At 39.4% G+C, this 13,696-nt stretch overlaps 1 protein-coding gene across 1 annotated transcript in view; it reads right to left on the bottom strand.

Moving 5' to 3' along the window:
- TTN (titin) overlaps positions 1-13,696 on the bottom strand; it is a 310,422-nt gene that overhangs the window by 173,609 nt on the left and 123,117 nt on the right. The window contains exons 132-147 of the mRNA XM_054044429.1: positions 13,341-13,628; positions 12,892-13,179; positions 12,022-12,312; positions 9,382-9,669; positions 7,903-7,995; positions 7,499-7,784; positions 6,948-7,131; positions 6,420-6,509; positions 6,052-6,319; positions 5,694-5,954; positions 3,729-3,938; positions 3,550-3,627; positions 3,415-3,441; positions 2,476-2,523; positions 583-639; positions 377-454 (exon numbers count right to left, since the gene is read on the bottom strand). Of these exons, the coding sequence (XP_053900404.1) occupies positions 377-454; positions 583-639; positions 2,476-2,523; positions 3,415-3,441; positions 3,550-3,627; positions 3,729-3,938; positions 5,694-5,954; positions 6,052-6,319; positions 6,420-6,509; positions 6,948-7,131; positions 7,499-7,784; positions 7,903-7,995; positions 9,382-9,669; positions 12,022-12,312; positions 12,892-13,179; positions 13,341-13,628 (2,835 nt within the window). The remainder of the gene's footprint in view (positions 1-376; positions 455-582; positions 640-2,475; positions 2,524-3,414; positions 3,442-3,549; positions 3,628-3,728; positions 3,939-5,693; positions 5,955-6,051; positions 6,320-6,419; positions 6,510-6,947; positions 7,132-7,498; positions 7,785-7,902; positions 7,996-9,381; positions 9,670-12,021; positions 12,313-12,891; positions 13,180-13,340; positions 13,629-13,696) is intronic.

The following is a 13,696-nucleotide window of genomic DNA, read 5'->3' as shown; positions in this document are numbered from 1 at the left end:
AAGAGAACAGTCACATGTTTACAGAGTAGCTTCTGTCTTTGTTTTGCTTGTCTTTTTACTAAGTTTTTATTATTTTTATCTTCAGAGCTTAGGTTCTTGTATGCTAGTTCATGCTCATTTTTTCAATCTTTATCTTGTATTACCAGGTTACAACCTTTAACTAGGATCATGTGAGAAATTACGTCTGTCTTGATAATCAGTGTTCCAGAACATATTTTTGAAATATCCTAATGCATGAGAATTTGGGCTTTAAATATGCATCTTTATAACTTAAAAATAAAAAAGTCAAACACAATAACCTTTCATTATTCCACATTAAATAAAATTGCTTTCTTAAAAACACCTTTTTAAAAAATAATGTAAAAACCCATTTTACCTTTAGGTGGAGCAATTTCTTCAGGAGCTTTTGAAACCACCTTTTTGGAGACTTTCTTTACAAGAACTTTCTTGGTCTCTAAAAATATATATATATATATATATTTATATATATGTTTGCATTTAACAGCTACAGGAAAAAAGTTGGATTTAACATAGTACGTTCTGTTTGACAACATTTCCTGTTTTAAATCTATAAGCTTTTACCTTTCTTCTCTTCTGGTGGTGGAACATCAAAAGGCAGCAAAACAGGAATAGGGATATCTTAGAAAAATAAAGAATATATTTTATATCAATGCTACATTCTTAATGATATGTGAAAAAAATCCCTAATATACTTTGCATGCAGACATACAGAATGACTGTATTACAATTAAAAAATCAAAAGTAACTTGTGGTGGGGGTGGGAGCAGTCAAGAGCAGTCATAGTACTTTCCATGGGTGGGAACTGCAAATCTATCCTAATGCAAGGGGGCTGTTGGCCTCCTACTGAAACTTAATGTGGGTTTTTTTTGTTGGCCCTCTCCCAATGCCAGGAAAAGGAGGAGGGGCCAAAGAGAAATCAGGATCCTGAGACTGACAGTCCCCAGGGCCAATGCTCCAAGTCTGTGGATTGACAGGGTAGGCAGGTCAATGAGGGACTCTAGAGCCTGGGGCCCATCCTCCATGTGAGCTGGAACTGCCTGAGCGAAAGTAGGGCAGTGGCAGAGCTCAGGAGAAAGCAGCAGCCAGAGTGGAGCTGGGGAAAGAGCAGGAGGACAGAGACAGAGAAAGAACAGGAGTACTTGTGGCACCTTAGAGACTAACAAATTTATTAGAGCATAAGCTTTCGTGGACTACAGCCCACTTCTTCGGAAGAAGTGGGCTGTAGTCCACGAAAGCTTATGCTCTAATAAATTTGTTAGTCTCTAAGGTGCCACAAGTACTCCTGTTCTTTTTGCGGATACAGACTAACACGGCTGCTACTCAGAGACAGAGAAGGCAGAGCTAGGCTGGAAGAGGAGCAGCAGCAGCCAGAGCTGGTCTGGGAGGCAGAGCAGCAGCAGCACGGAGCAGTGGAGACCAGCCACGCTGACAGTGAGCCAGGGCTGAGCTACTTCAGGGAGCTGCAGGGCCAGAGCTGGGCAGTGGACGCCTTCTGTGCCACAAGTAATACCGGAGCCAAGAGTGGTGAGCAGCTGGGGAGTGGGAGGTGGGAACCCTAGGCAGGGAGGGCCCAGTGGAGGGAGACATCACCAGGCAAGAGGGCCTTGAAGGCCGGACTCAAGGGGGGAGGAAAATGAGGCCCTGAACCGCAGGAGGGCCAATGCTGGGGAGAAGGGTCCTGCCACCTAGAGTCAGAGAGCGTGTAGCTTCCGTCTGAGTCGGTGTTTTACCCACTGTATCACCATAGCACAGCCAGATCCTGGGAGGGAAGCCTGGGGCATGTGAAGAATAGGCTGTGAACTTTTCTTAAGTAGCTGAAACTGTTTTTTGTGTTATTCTCCATCCCCATAGGGCGGGGCCCCTTGTTCCTTTAACCTTTTCCATTTTCCTCTTATTTTTTTTACAGTTGCTGTTCAATTTGGTTTAAACTTAATGTAGTGATCAGTGGGTCAGGGAAGTGGCCAGTGTAGAGAGAGTACCCTGGAGTGGGGACACCATGACCCCTGTCCTAAGTGACCCTGCCTTATTGGGGTTACGAGGACTGCCGCACAGGAGAGTGGAAGAGTAGTCCTCGAGGTCAGGCAGGCATCTGGGCAAAGGGAGTTGGAGCAAGGACACATCTTTTCACTGTCTGGTTCCCCCAGGATAGTACAGAAGCCAGGAAAGTTCCCCATGATAGTGGGACCATTACCCTGCTCATACTTACTTGACCTGTCTACTCTGACAATTATTTAAGTCAGTGGGTGCTATTGCACACCCAGCACCAGAAGCAACAGTGCCACTGCCTCCCCCAGCAAACCCTGATCATTCAAGCTTTGTACAGAGAGGGGTGAATTCGAACACTGCTCAATCCTAGATTTTCTCTGAGGTTCCTGAATCTCCAAAATTCCCACTGCACCTTTGCCTAGATTCTAAAGAGAAATCCCATTATAAAAACCTGGTTATTCATTTTACCTTCAGCTGGTGCTTCAATTGGAACTGCAACTCTGGCATCAGGAACATCTGGAAAGTCAAAATATATAGAAATGTATAAAGTATAGATTCTGATGAACTTGTCCAATCACTAGGACAGGGGTCACAGTATTTTCTAAGGATTAATTTTAAACGACTCAAGAGATGGGACCTCTACCTCTTCCCATAGGAAACTGTTCTACAGGCTGTTACTCCTCAGCATTAGGAAACATTCAGACAATATCTCCTGTCTTCAGTTTCATCCATTACACCTGTTTATATCCTCTTGGACCACCTTGTGCAATTTTTCCTTCTCTTTTGATTTATCATAGAAATGCATATGGATCATTATCATGTCCTCCTCCTCAGTCAGAGTTTAGCCAAGTTACACACGCCTAATTTTATTACCATTTTAATTGCATCACACCCTAAATCCTTATATTCTGGGTTTAAAAAAATAGATTATAGTATTTTAGATGGTTCTCTCTCTTTCTCATACACCCTCCCACACCCACAGAAAGGAAGAGTATTAAGTATAATTAGAATGATCACTTTCCTTGTCTATGATATATTGTTTGTCTATTTGATTGGTTGTTTTTTTACCCCTTCCCTAACCTTCACTATATTGCATTGTAAGTCCATGCCTAATTAATTGTTCACTCTCAGCCCCAAGGAAAGGGGGGAAGTTGGCTTCCCATAATGTGCAAGAGGACCCCAGGCCCATAAATTCCTCAATAATTGTGGAGTCATCACAACATTCACAATTGCTGCCTATGGGAAAAATCCTCCTTTATAGATCTGGAAATTCCTTCTTAGCATATTAGCCTTGGTGTACTAAAACCAAATCCAGAAATAAGGGTTCCAAAAACAAAAAATAAAGGAGGACACAAAATTAAATCAGTGCCAGATGATTCATAGACATGTTCTCAATTTTTTCTTTACCTGGTGGCTTCACTTCCAGTTTCATTTCTGCAAAAGAACAACAGATTTGTATTTAGAATGTTTTCGCTCTCCAGCACACAATTTCAGCTCTTGTATGTAGCTACACTCTCAAACCTGTTTACTACATGCACTAACCTTTGGTTGTCAGATAGAGCTCTGCAGTGCTTCTTGCTTCACCCCGTGGTTCAAGACGAGCAATTACAGAATACACACCTGGAATATGTAAGCATTTTGATATATACCTCATGTTGATCGTTGAAAAACACAAACAACGAGAAAAAACAGTGACAATGGAAACATCCCATTAAGGTTACCTTCATCTTGTGCAGTGACATTGTGGATAGTCATATAATGACAGCGACCTTCACTTCTAAAGCTGTATTTACGGCTCTCCCTCAGTTCAATGGAGCCTTTGTACCATGTCACAACTGCGTCATCAAAAGAAACCTCACACTCAAAGGTTGCAGACTGGTGTTCACTCACCACTATATTCTGTATGCTCTTTGTGAACTGAATGGGCTCAGCTGGTTTGGAAACAAAACAAAAATATATTAGTTATCCTTGTTGCAATAGACCTTTGTTGGTTTGTATAGTAACTCCTCACTTAATGCTGTAGTTATGTTCCTGAAAAATGCGACTTTAAGCGAAACGATGTTAAGCTAATTCAATTTCCCCATAAGAATTAATGTGAATGGGAGGGTTAGGTTCCAGGGAATTTTTTTTCACCATAAATAAATAAATAAATATACATACACACACTCTCTCTCTCTCACAGTATAAGTTTTAAACAAACAATTTAATACTGTACGCAGCTATGATGATTGTGAAGCTTGGTTGAGGTGGTGAAGTCAGAGGGTGGAAGAGGGTGGGATATTTCCCTGGGAATGCCTTACTGCTAAATGACGAACAAGCACTCGGCTGAGCCCTTAAGGGTTAACACATTGTTGTTAATGTAGACTCACACTCTACAAGGCAGCACAAATGGAGGGAGGGGAGACAGCATGGCAGACAGAGACAGAGACACACACCCTGTGTGTGAGAGAGAGATGCGCATTGCCCCTTTAAGTACGCTGACTGCACTCTAAGTACATTGCCTTTTTAAGTAGATCAGCAAGTTGAGACAGCAGCTGCTGCTAGCAAGCTCCCTCTGTGCCCTTTGTGTCCCCCCCCCCGCTCTATGGAGATGGGGTAAGAGAGGGACAGGAGCAGGGGGGAAGGGGACACCCTGATATTAGCCCCCCTCTTCCCTCCCCCTGCACAGCAAGCAGGTGCCTCCTGGAAGCATCTCCAAGGCAGAGGACAGGAGCAGCACATGGCAGTGGGGGGAGAGATAGCAGACCTGCCCGGCAATTGATAGCCTGCTGGGTGGCTGCTGCACAGGGAACTTAGGGGAGCAGGGAGCTGATAGGGGGAGCTGATGGGGGGCTGCCAATCCACCCTGGTTCCAAGCCCCCACCAGCTACCTCCAACGGGCTGCTCTTTCTGCAAGCAGTGGGCAAAGCAGGCGGCTGCCAAACATCTTTATAAGGGAGCATTGCGCAACTTTAAATGAGCATGTTCTCTAATTGATGAGCAACGTAACAATGAAACAACGTTAACCGGGACGGTTTTAAGTGAGGAGTTACTGTATATAATTTATTGTAATTCCATAAACGAACACCAGACATCTACTAGGATATTGAAAAAGGAAATGAAGAAAAAAGAAATACAAAGAAATATGTATTCATCATTCTATCTCCTGTGAAGTGCTCCATTTAGGAGTGAAGTTAAGAAGACACAAGAGTATTGCCACAACAAGATTATTGTGAGAAGTATTCAAGAGAAGTCATTAAAGCAATTAAGAAAAGATAAAGAATGCTTGGTGTATAGGCACATTGGAAGTTTGAAATCTCAGGAAAAAATAAACATCTCAGAAAGAGGAGACTAAACAGGATAAACATAACTCAGATCAAAGTTTCAGAGTGGTATGGAAACACCCATTTTTTCATGTTCTCTGTGTATATATATCTTCCTACTATATTTTCCACTGCATGCATCTGAAATGTGTTAGTCTCTAAGGTGCCACAAGTACTCCTCATTCTTTTTTCAGATCAAAGTGTTTCACAGTAATGGGTCATATTAATTACACAAATAAAATATTATTAGGTTATCCTAGCAGTGGTATCTCCTTTAAAGGAATGGATCAGCAGAATTTCCCATCAGGTCCATCTTCTGTTAACTGAGCATCCAGAAACTCTTTCAAGAAACCATAACAAAGAGATTTCCATCTGTTTACAAACCTTCAATGGTTAGATCTGCAGTTGTTTCTAGATTGTGAAGCTTGCAGGTATACTGTCCCTGGTCTTCTGTTCTAACATCTTTGATGATTAGTTTGTGTATTTTCTCTGAGACTTGTGTTGAGTATCTTCCTCCTATCTTAATGGCTTTTCCATTTCTATACCACTGAGATTTGGCATTTGGGATAGAGAACTGACAAATCAGGGTGCAAGTGCGTCCTTCCTTGAAAGCAGTATCATGAAGATTCCGTTCAACTGCAGCTGCTGTTAGCATGTTAAAATACATATTTTAGTAGATATCTGAGTGTTAAATTAAAGAGTATAAAATACTTTCAAATAGAAACTTTAAACGTACACTTACCAATCACAGTTAGCTTTGCATTAGCAATATGTGGACCACAGACAACTCTGAAATTCCCCTGATCTGCAGGTTGGCAGTTCCTGATTCTGAGTATGTGCCGATCACCTTTAATTCTTATTTCATACTTGTTATTAGAATCCAATTTTTGAGTTCCTTTGTACCAGGAGAGTTTGATTTCTGGATAATTAATCTTAATTTCACATTCAAATATAGCATCCTCATCTGCTAAAACGGTCTGGTTTTCAATATCCCTGATGAGAGTAATAGGCTGAAAAATATGATTTTAAAAGGTTCAGTCTTCATTCCAAGATCACACTTTCTATTATGTGATTAAATATTTTACTATCAAGTCAAAGCCATCATGTCACCTCTGTCTGTGTGACTCTTTGATGAATAAATGATACAAGTTCGTCAAATCCCTGTTCTCCTTTGCGAACTCTCTCTGTGATTTCAATTTCCTGGAGAAAGACATGACATGGTTTAACATGAAGTAACACTATTGGGAAATAGCTAGGATTCATGTGTTTATATCTGTCCCTCCTTCCCTCCCCCCCAACAAGCCTGGAGAGTCGTGTGTCTCTCTAACTCAACCTTCTGCAAACCCATAGCTCACTTTAACCTCCTCACCAGCCCATCTTACAGGTTCCATGTCACCAAGATCCTCTGGACAAAGAGATGGGGACAGGACTTACTTGGACAAAAGGGTCACTGTTGCTAGCGGCACTGCCTCACCCAGTGCTGAGCATGCTGGGAGTTTGGAGAGTGAGACAAGAAGGTCATGATTGGAATCTGAATCTCTTATGCATACAGCTATGTCACAGGTAGGACATCAAGCCTGTTTCCAGAAACCATGTTACTCTTAACATTCCCAGTGCCACAGTCTGACTAGGTCTTACCAATCTATGACTTTCTTCCTCTTGGCTTTGCTTTAGCAGTTCAAAGGCTTGCAGGAGGCCACGGAAATCTGTAATTCCATACATGCGAGCATACTTCTCATATTCTTTAGGATCAACATTTTTGAGAAGTTCAATGATATCAGTGGGCTTCTCTTCCTCCTCTTCCTTCTTTTTGGTTGGAGTACTATTTAAGTAAGGGGACTAATTAGAAAACATGCACAATATTTCTCCTTTCTAAGAGATCCTTTGGGAAACCAAGTCTGCTTAAAATTGTTTGGTATAGAGCAAGCCTACAGGTTAGTGTTGGAGGGGCCTTATCCTACAAACTATTAGGCACATAAGTGCTTGCTACTCATGATTTCAAGGGAATTCTTAGTGACTGAAAGACTATTGATATGAATTAGTCTTGGTGGGATCAAGGCCTATATATAATTGGTGTCAATCTGTTCAATATGTTGTGAATACTAATTAATTGCCTCTGGCTCAGAGATACAATTGCATCCCCCACTGTGGAGACTACAGAGTGATCTAGAAAAGATTCTTATGCCTACCTCTTCAGCTTTGCTCTCAGATCTCCTTCAATTACTTCTTCCTTTCTTCGTTCTTCAACTTGAAGTTCGACGCTGGTCTCAATTTCACCATGTTCATTAAAAGCTACACATCTGTACGTTCCAGAATCAGTTTTTGTTGCATCCTTTATTTCTAGTTTGGCTTCGTCTCCTCTCTGCTGGATGAAAATGCGACCTCCCTGGTTGAGTTGTCTCCACTTTCCCTTAGTCCATTTAACATTTGGGATTGGATCACCCCCAACTTTAGCAAGAAACGTTGCAACACTCTCTATAGAAAAATACAAAATCAAGAAGCTCATCTTTCACATGTCTAAGACAGCAGGAGATAATATCATATTGCAAATACAACAAATAGAGAAGATGACATTTTTGAGGAATGAACTTACTTTCCACAATTTTGATACTCTGAGGCTCTGAGATAAAGTACAGCTTTCCATCCACTGGTGCTTTCTTAGCTGCTGGTGCAGTTGCTTGTTTTTCTGGAAAACAGGTTTAAGGAATTAAGATGGAGGGTTTAATAGAACAGCTCAGGCATAACAACTTTTTTTACTCCGCTGAATGGGAAGGGATGTACTCTCGGGCTATTTTTATTGTAGCTGAATCCATTTACTAAAGCAGTATATGCAGTCCATGTGTGAAAGAAAAAATGCCAAGTATTTTCCAATGACTTTCAATAAGTTGACATTTGATTCCTAAAATGGAAGCAGACACTGTGGCCTGATTCTGATCTCTGTTACAGAATGTACATTTTAATTTAAATTAATGTAAATGACATCAGACTCAGGTTCTAATTTTTTTTTTTAATTGATTACTTTAATTTAGATTCTTAAATCCATAGCTGGTCACATAAATAAGTGGCCTGATTTTCAAAAGTGCTGATTAGTTGGTTACCCAGCAACTCCCAAGTCAGGACAGTAGCAAAGGGCTTCTCTTTAGCACTCCTTTCTTAAAAGCCTGGCTTACAAGGTTTCTTAGCATTATGATCAACCTACAGCTAGAAGTTTAAAGTGACTAAACTGCTGTAGGCCACTGCTGCCTCCATGCTTGGGTGGTGCTACTTAATATGTTAATGACTGAAGAGCTCAGATGCTATAGAATGGGTAACAAAATAAAGTATCTGAGAGAAAGAGAGAGAGAGAGAGAGAGAGAGAGTCTCATCCCCAAACTGTATTAATTTCAATTGAGTGAGGGGGCTGTGTGGGTTGAAGCTGAGATAGCCCAGCCCAATTAATTTCACTGCTGCCTCTGAGCTGGGCAAAGAATTCTTTCTCAATGCACTCCACAGCCTTCTTCCTTACACTATTATCTTTCTGGCTGGCTCACTCCAGACTGTGCTGTGTCTCATGGTGCCACATAGGCATGGAGCACTCTCACTGACAATATACCAAATTCCCTTGGTAATGTCCTACGAGACATGCCTAAACCCTCATCTTCCCCATGGAGCATGCATGCTCTGGAGACTGAAGCCCACTCTGTCGGCTTGGTTTTGCCTCAAACCCTTTGTTTTGTCTGCAAAGTTAAATTCTAAACTCTCAAGGTGGGGGATCTACTGTTCATTTGACATAGGCCTCCTAATGTATACATTGTATATTTATGGTATTATATTAATTATCATTAAATATAATACTACAATAAGGCCAGTATTTGAGCAGGGGGTTGGACTAGATGACCTCTTGAGGTCCCTTCCAACTCTGATATTCTATGATTCTATGATTTCAGATTATGTAATATTTTATGAAGTAATAAAGACCCTGGTTATTTTCTATTTGGTTATGAACCACTTAATACACAGAAAACAAAGATGTGATCATTGTAGTTTCATTTAAATTGCCATCAGAAGACGTGATTTCTCTCTTTTACTATACCTTTCACTGTCACTTTTGACTTGCAAGAGTCACTTCCAGCTACATTTGTAGCTTTGCACACATATTCGCCTGCATCAGTTTTAGTCACTGCTGTGAGTTCCAAAAGAGCTGTTCCATTAGCAAAGCTAAAGTTGCATTTATCTGAAGCTTTTATTTCTCTCCCAGCCTTCAGCCACTGAATCCTGATTGGCTGTGATCCCTGGACGTGGCAGCTGAGCTGCAAAATATCTCCTTCTGCTATTGTCACTGGTCTAAGAGGTTGGTCAAACACTGGTGGCTTTTGTGGTTCTGGAATTGGAAAATATTTTAGTAAATAATCAAGAAAGAAATGTGTGTTATGAACATGAAAGAGAAACACAAGAAATAAATGAAATCTTGACTAACAAGTCAGTCATATCTACAAGTAAGAGAATGATAAGCAATGTGCGTTGATATATACAAGTCTGGTTTTTGAGAATACTAATGCTACATAATATTAGAAAAAAATAGTACGGAAAATGTACTTGTTCACATGCATGCAAGAAGAAAGCTTTATATATTCCCTCTTCTTTCAGTGCAGTAGTTTAAATTTGCGCTCATTCTTAAAGAATATTAAAACAACTAAAGCACCACTGCTATTCTTCAAATATTGCATAAACATTTTTATAATACCAAACAATGCAATATATTCCAAAACAATTATTGCTGAACTAAAGCAAACTGCCCTGGATGTACAAATTTAGACATATATGCATTTGTTCTGAACCTTCCAACAATGGAGGAAAAGCTGCACATCTTGCATAGCAAAACTGCCATTGCATGAAAAGAAAATGAGTAGAGATTTGACGGATATTATGGGACCAAGTTTTTATATCATTAAGTGTTCAGGCTGATCTGTTTTTATAATCTTAATTCATAGTTCACACCAGATATAACTGGTTACCTCATCATCATTGTCATAAATTTTAAAGCAACATTAATCTGACTTTAACTTAGAAAGTCAAATTAATTGTTTGCTTTTGTGGTTTAACTCAATCCCATCCTGGATGCCCTCAACAGCAAGAGTGAGGAACAGTGACAATGCAATTGGTCAGAAAGATACGCGAGCAAATTTATTGATATTAATGTAGGCAAAAAGAAACCAGTATTACAGGTTTTAAATTTCTACTATGTCTTGGGTGACATCACATAATATCTCACAATATTATTTGACATAATATAAAAGGCAAAATAATGGGAAGAGTAGAGGATCAATCCATCCTGATCTTATGCATTACCAGATGAGTTGGAAAATCACGATTGCAAATACAGGAAGATAAAATGGCCTGATGTATTTTTGGCCCCAACTGGAGATCAGCCACATGTAACTTGGCTACTCCTCAGTTTGGTTGTCCTATTTGGCAGGGACAAAAGGTTTATCCTATGGCTCCTGATGTGTGGAGGAGCTGAGCACCTACTATTCCATATGAAATCACCAGGCAATGCAGGTGATTGAAAACCAGGCCAGGGTGTTGGACCCACTAAAATATTTTTTTGCTTGGGGTAGGCAACCATGCATTTGCAGCGCATGTATGTCACAACTCTACTCTCAGGTATGCATGACCAAACGCGTTAGTTTATGTGAGAGTTGCACAGGTGTAAATATAGGCCAAAATAAAACCATCTCATGAACATTTTACTTTGCTCATTCCATGCAGTTCCCCTGCAAAACTCCAATGGAGGTTCAAATGAAGTGTCAGCATAGGCTCATTTTTATGAGTAATCTAGACGTTACTGTTTAAAGTATGACACACATCATATTGCATTAGGGAAAAGAGGAAAAAAACAAATGTACAAGAAAAAGACGTGCAATGGAGTAGACAGTGTGTTTGCACTACACTTGTTAAGAGCTAGATAAATAATTCTAAACACATTATGTACTATGCTCGGAATGCAAATTAAGGGTATGGACTTCCAAAGATATATGATAAATCGGGATTATGTATGCAAGATAGGTCCCAAAGGACAGTATGCAAAAAGTAAAAAACAAAACCAAAAACAACGACAAAAAACCCAAAAGACTCCGCCTCTTGCATTAATAATTAAATGTTAAATGAGCTATTTTTGAGAAATGTTGACATTGTCCCACAAAAATCCATCACACTTTAGTGAACAAATATTCCAGGTGTGGTCTGGAATTTGTTTCATTACCAGGAATAATTATGGCATATTGCAAACCTCTAGTCATTCATAGCATGCGCCGTGTCGGATTATTATTTGCTACTAATATGTATTGATAGCAGCAAGGTTTGTGTAATACCATTCTCTAAATAAAATATAGAAAGCTATAGGAAAGCAGTCACTATTTTGTTGTATACTATTTGTATCATATTCTAAGGTGAAAGGGATAGAAACACTGTGCTCAAATTCTATCCTGAAATACAGAGCTCACATTTAAGTTCATGAGAGTTGTGTCTGTGTATCTAAAGAAGGAATTGGGGCCATTATTTCATTGTGTAAACTGTACTGAATTTAATATTGTTCGAACACAATTATATATGGCCTAAAGATAAGACTCCTAGAGAGAATTATTTGATTAGCTATGGAAGGCGTATATTGACAGCTAACATGTTGATAAAGAAAACTAACACCACAGTGAGGCAAAATATGAAATTAACTAACCTTTAATAACAACGGAAGAAGTACACAATACACTTCCTGCTTCATTGGACACTTTGCAGGTATATAAGCCAGCATCAGCCTGCCCTGCGCTCTTAATTTGCAGAAGTATGTTGTTTTTTAGGAATGATATTTCACAATTAGGACTCTGATAGATCTCTTGATTGTTTTTATACCAAGCAACGGTCAGAGGCTGAGAACCAGAAACACGGCCCTCAAGTTTAAGGATGTTCCCTTCTGTTTCTTCTACTGTTTCAGATAGTTTCTTTGTAAAACTAGGTGGAATTTTTCGTTCTGCAAGAAATGAACATATTCCTTAAATTCTAAAAATAAATTTTAAGATCAAATATTCAGTAGAAGACTTTTCAAGAAATACCTTTAATTAATATATGTTGTTAAAAAACAAACAGTTTGTATACACATAAACAGTGCTTTTTTTTTTCTTAAACAAAAAGTATGCAGAGAACACCATTCTTGGAACAGGAAAATCCACACTGCATAAATGGATGTGGAGTTTTGCTAGTTAAAAAATAATAAAAAAAGTATTTACACTGCTTTTAAGAAAAATGCCTTTTTAAAACAAAATCAAGACCCTATGTATAAACTACAAGAAACAAACCAGATTTTGTATAAACCATTTAAAATGAAAAAGTCTGTAAACTTTCAAAAAAAAAGTAGACTAAAGAAAACATTATCTCCTCTTCACAAGTCTCCCCACACTTTCCTTCAAAGACCTTTCAATTCCTCCTAATAATACTTCAATACACATTTTCTAATCCATATATTGAAAAGATGGTCTCAAACTTATCTAGCAACAAGCTGGCTTATTTATTTTAGATATAAAGGAATTCATACACATGGATCAGTCAATACCTTTAATACTAAGTTGAGCTGCGCAAGAGTCCTTTCCAACTTCATTGCTAGCATGGCATGTATAGGTTCCAGAGTCTGCATTGTCAATGTTCAGAACTGTCAAATAAGCTATGTTGTCTACATAACTAATCTGGTACTTTCGTCCAGTCCGTATCTCTTGGTTATTTTTTGCCCAAGTGACCTTAATTGGTTGTGTTCCTGATATGTGACATTCAAAGTCAGCACTATCCCCAGCAAAAGCATCCACGGGTGCAATTGGGATGTCAAACAATGGAGGATTCTTCCCTTCTACAGGGTGAAAGAAACAAAAAAACACGTATAGCTTTTAAAAGCTCAATTAGTTTAAAGCATATTGTTAAACAAATGTTGCACCTACTGTTTTAAGTTAAGATGGAAATTTTAAAATGACCTGTTGATGTTAAAGGGAAATTATTTAATAACCAACCAACCTGTAAGCACAAGCCTGGCACTGGAAGAAGCAGTTCCAATAGCATTGGAAGCTGTACAAGTGTATTGCCCAGCAAGGCTCTTGTCAGTCTGCAAAAACTGGAGAGTGGCTATGTTATTTAAGAAGGAGGTTTGCACATTGTAGCTATCTCGGATATGTACGCCGTCTTTAGACCAGGATACTTCAATCGGTTCTGAGCCGGTTATGCCGCAATCAAATGTAACTGGTAAGCCAATAGTTTCATGAATGTCTCTCAATGTTCGTGTAAATGAAGGAGGAAATTTACGCTCTGCAAGGAAAGAAGTATTGCACAATGAAAGCTTTGGGAAGTTATCCAGCTTTGGTGAACTCTCCAGT

The sequence above is a fragment of the Malaclemys terrapin genome, chromosome 11 (genome assembly GCF_027887155.1).
Source record: "Malaclemys terrapin pileata isolate rMalTer1 chromosome 11, rMalTer1.hap1, whole genome shotgun sequence".
NCBI classification, from domain to species: domain Eukaryota; kingdom Metazoa; phylum Chordata; order Testudines; family Emydidae; genus Malaclemys; species Malaclemys terrapin.
Note: the sequence above shows the minus strand (reverse complement) of the source record. Positions and strands in the feature narration are given on the sequence as shown.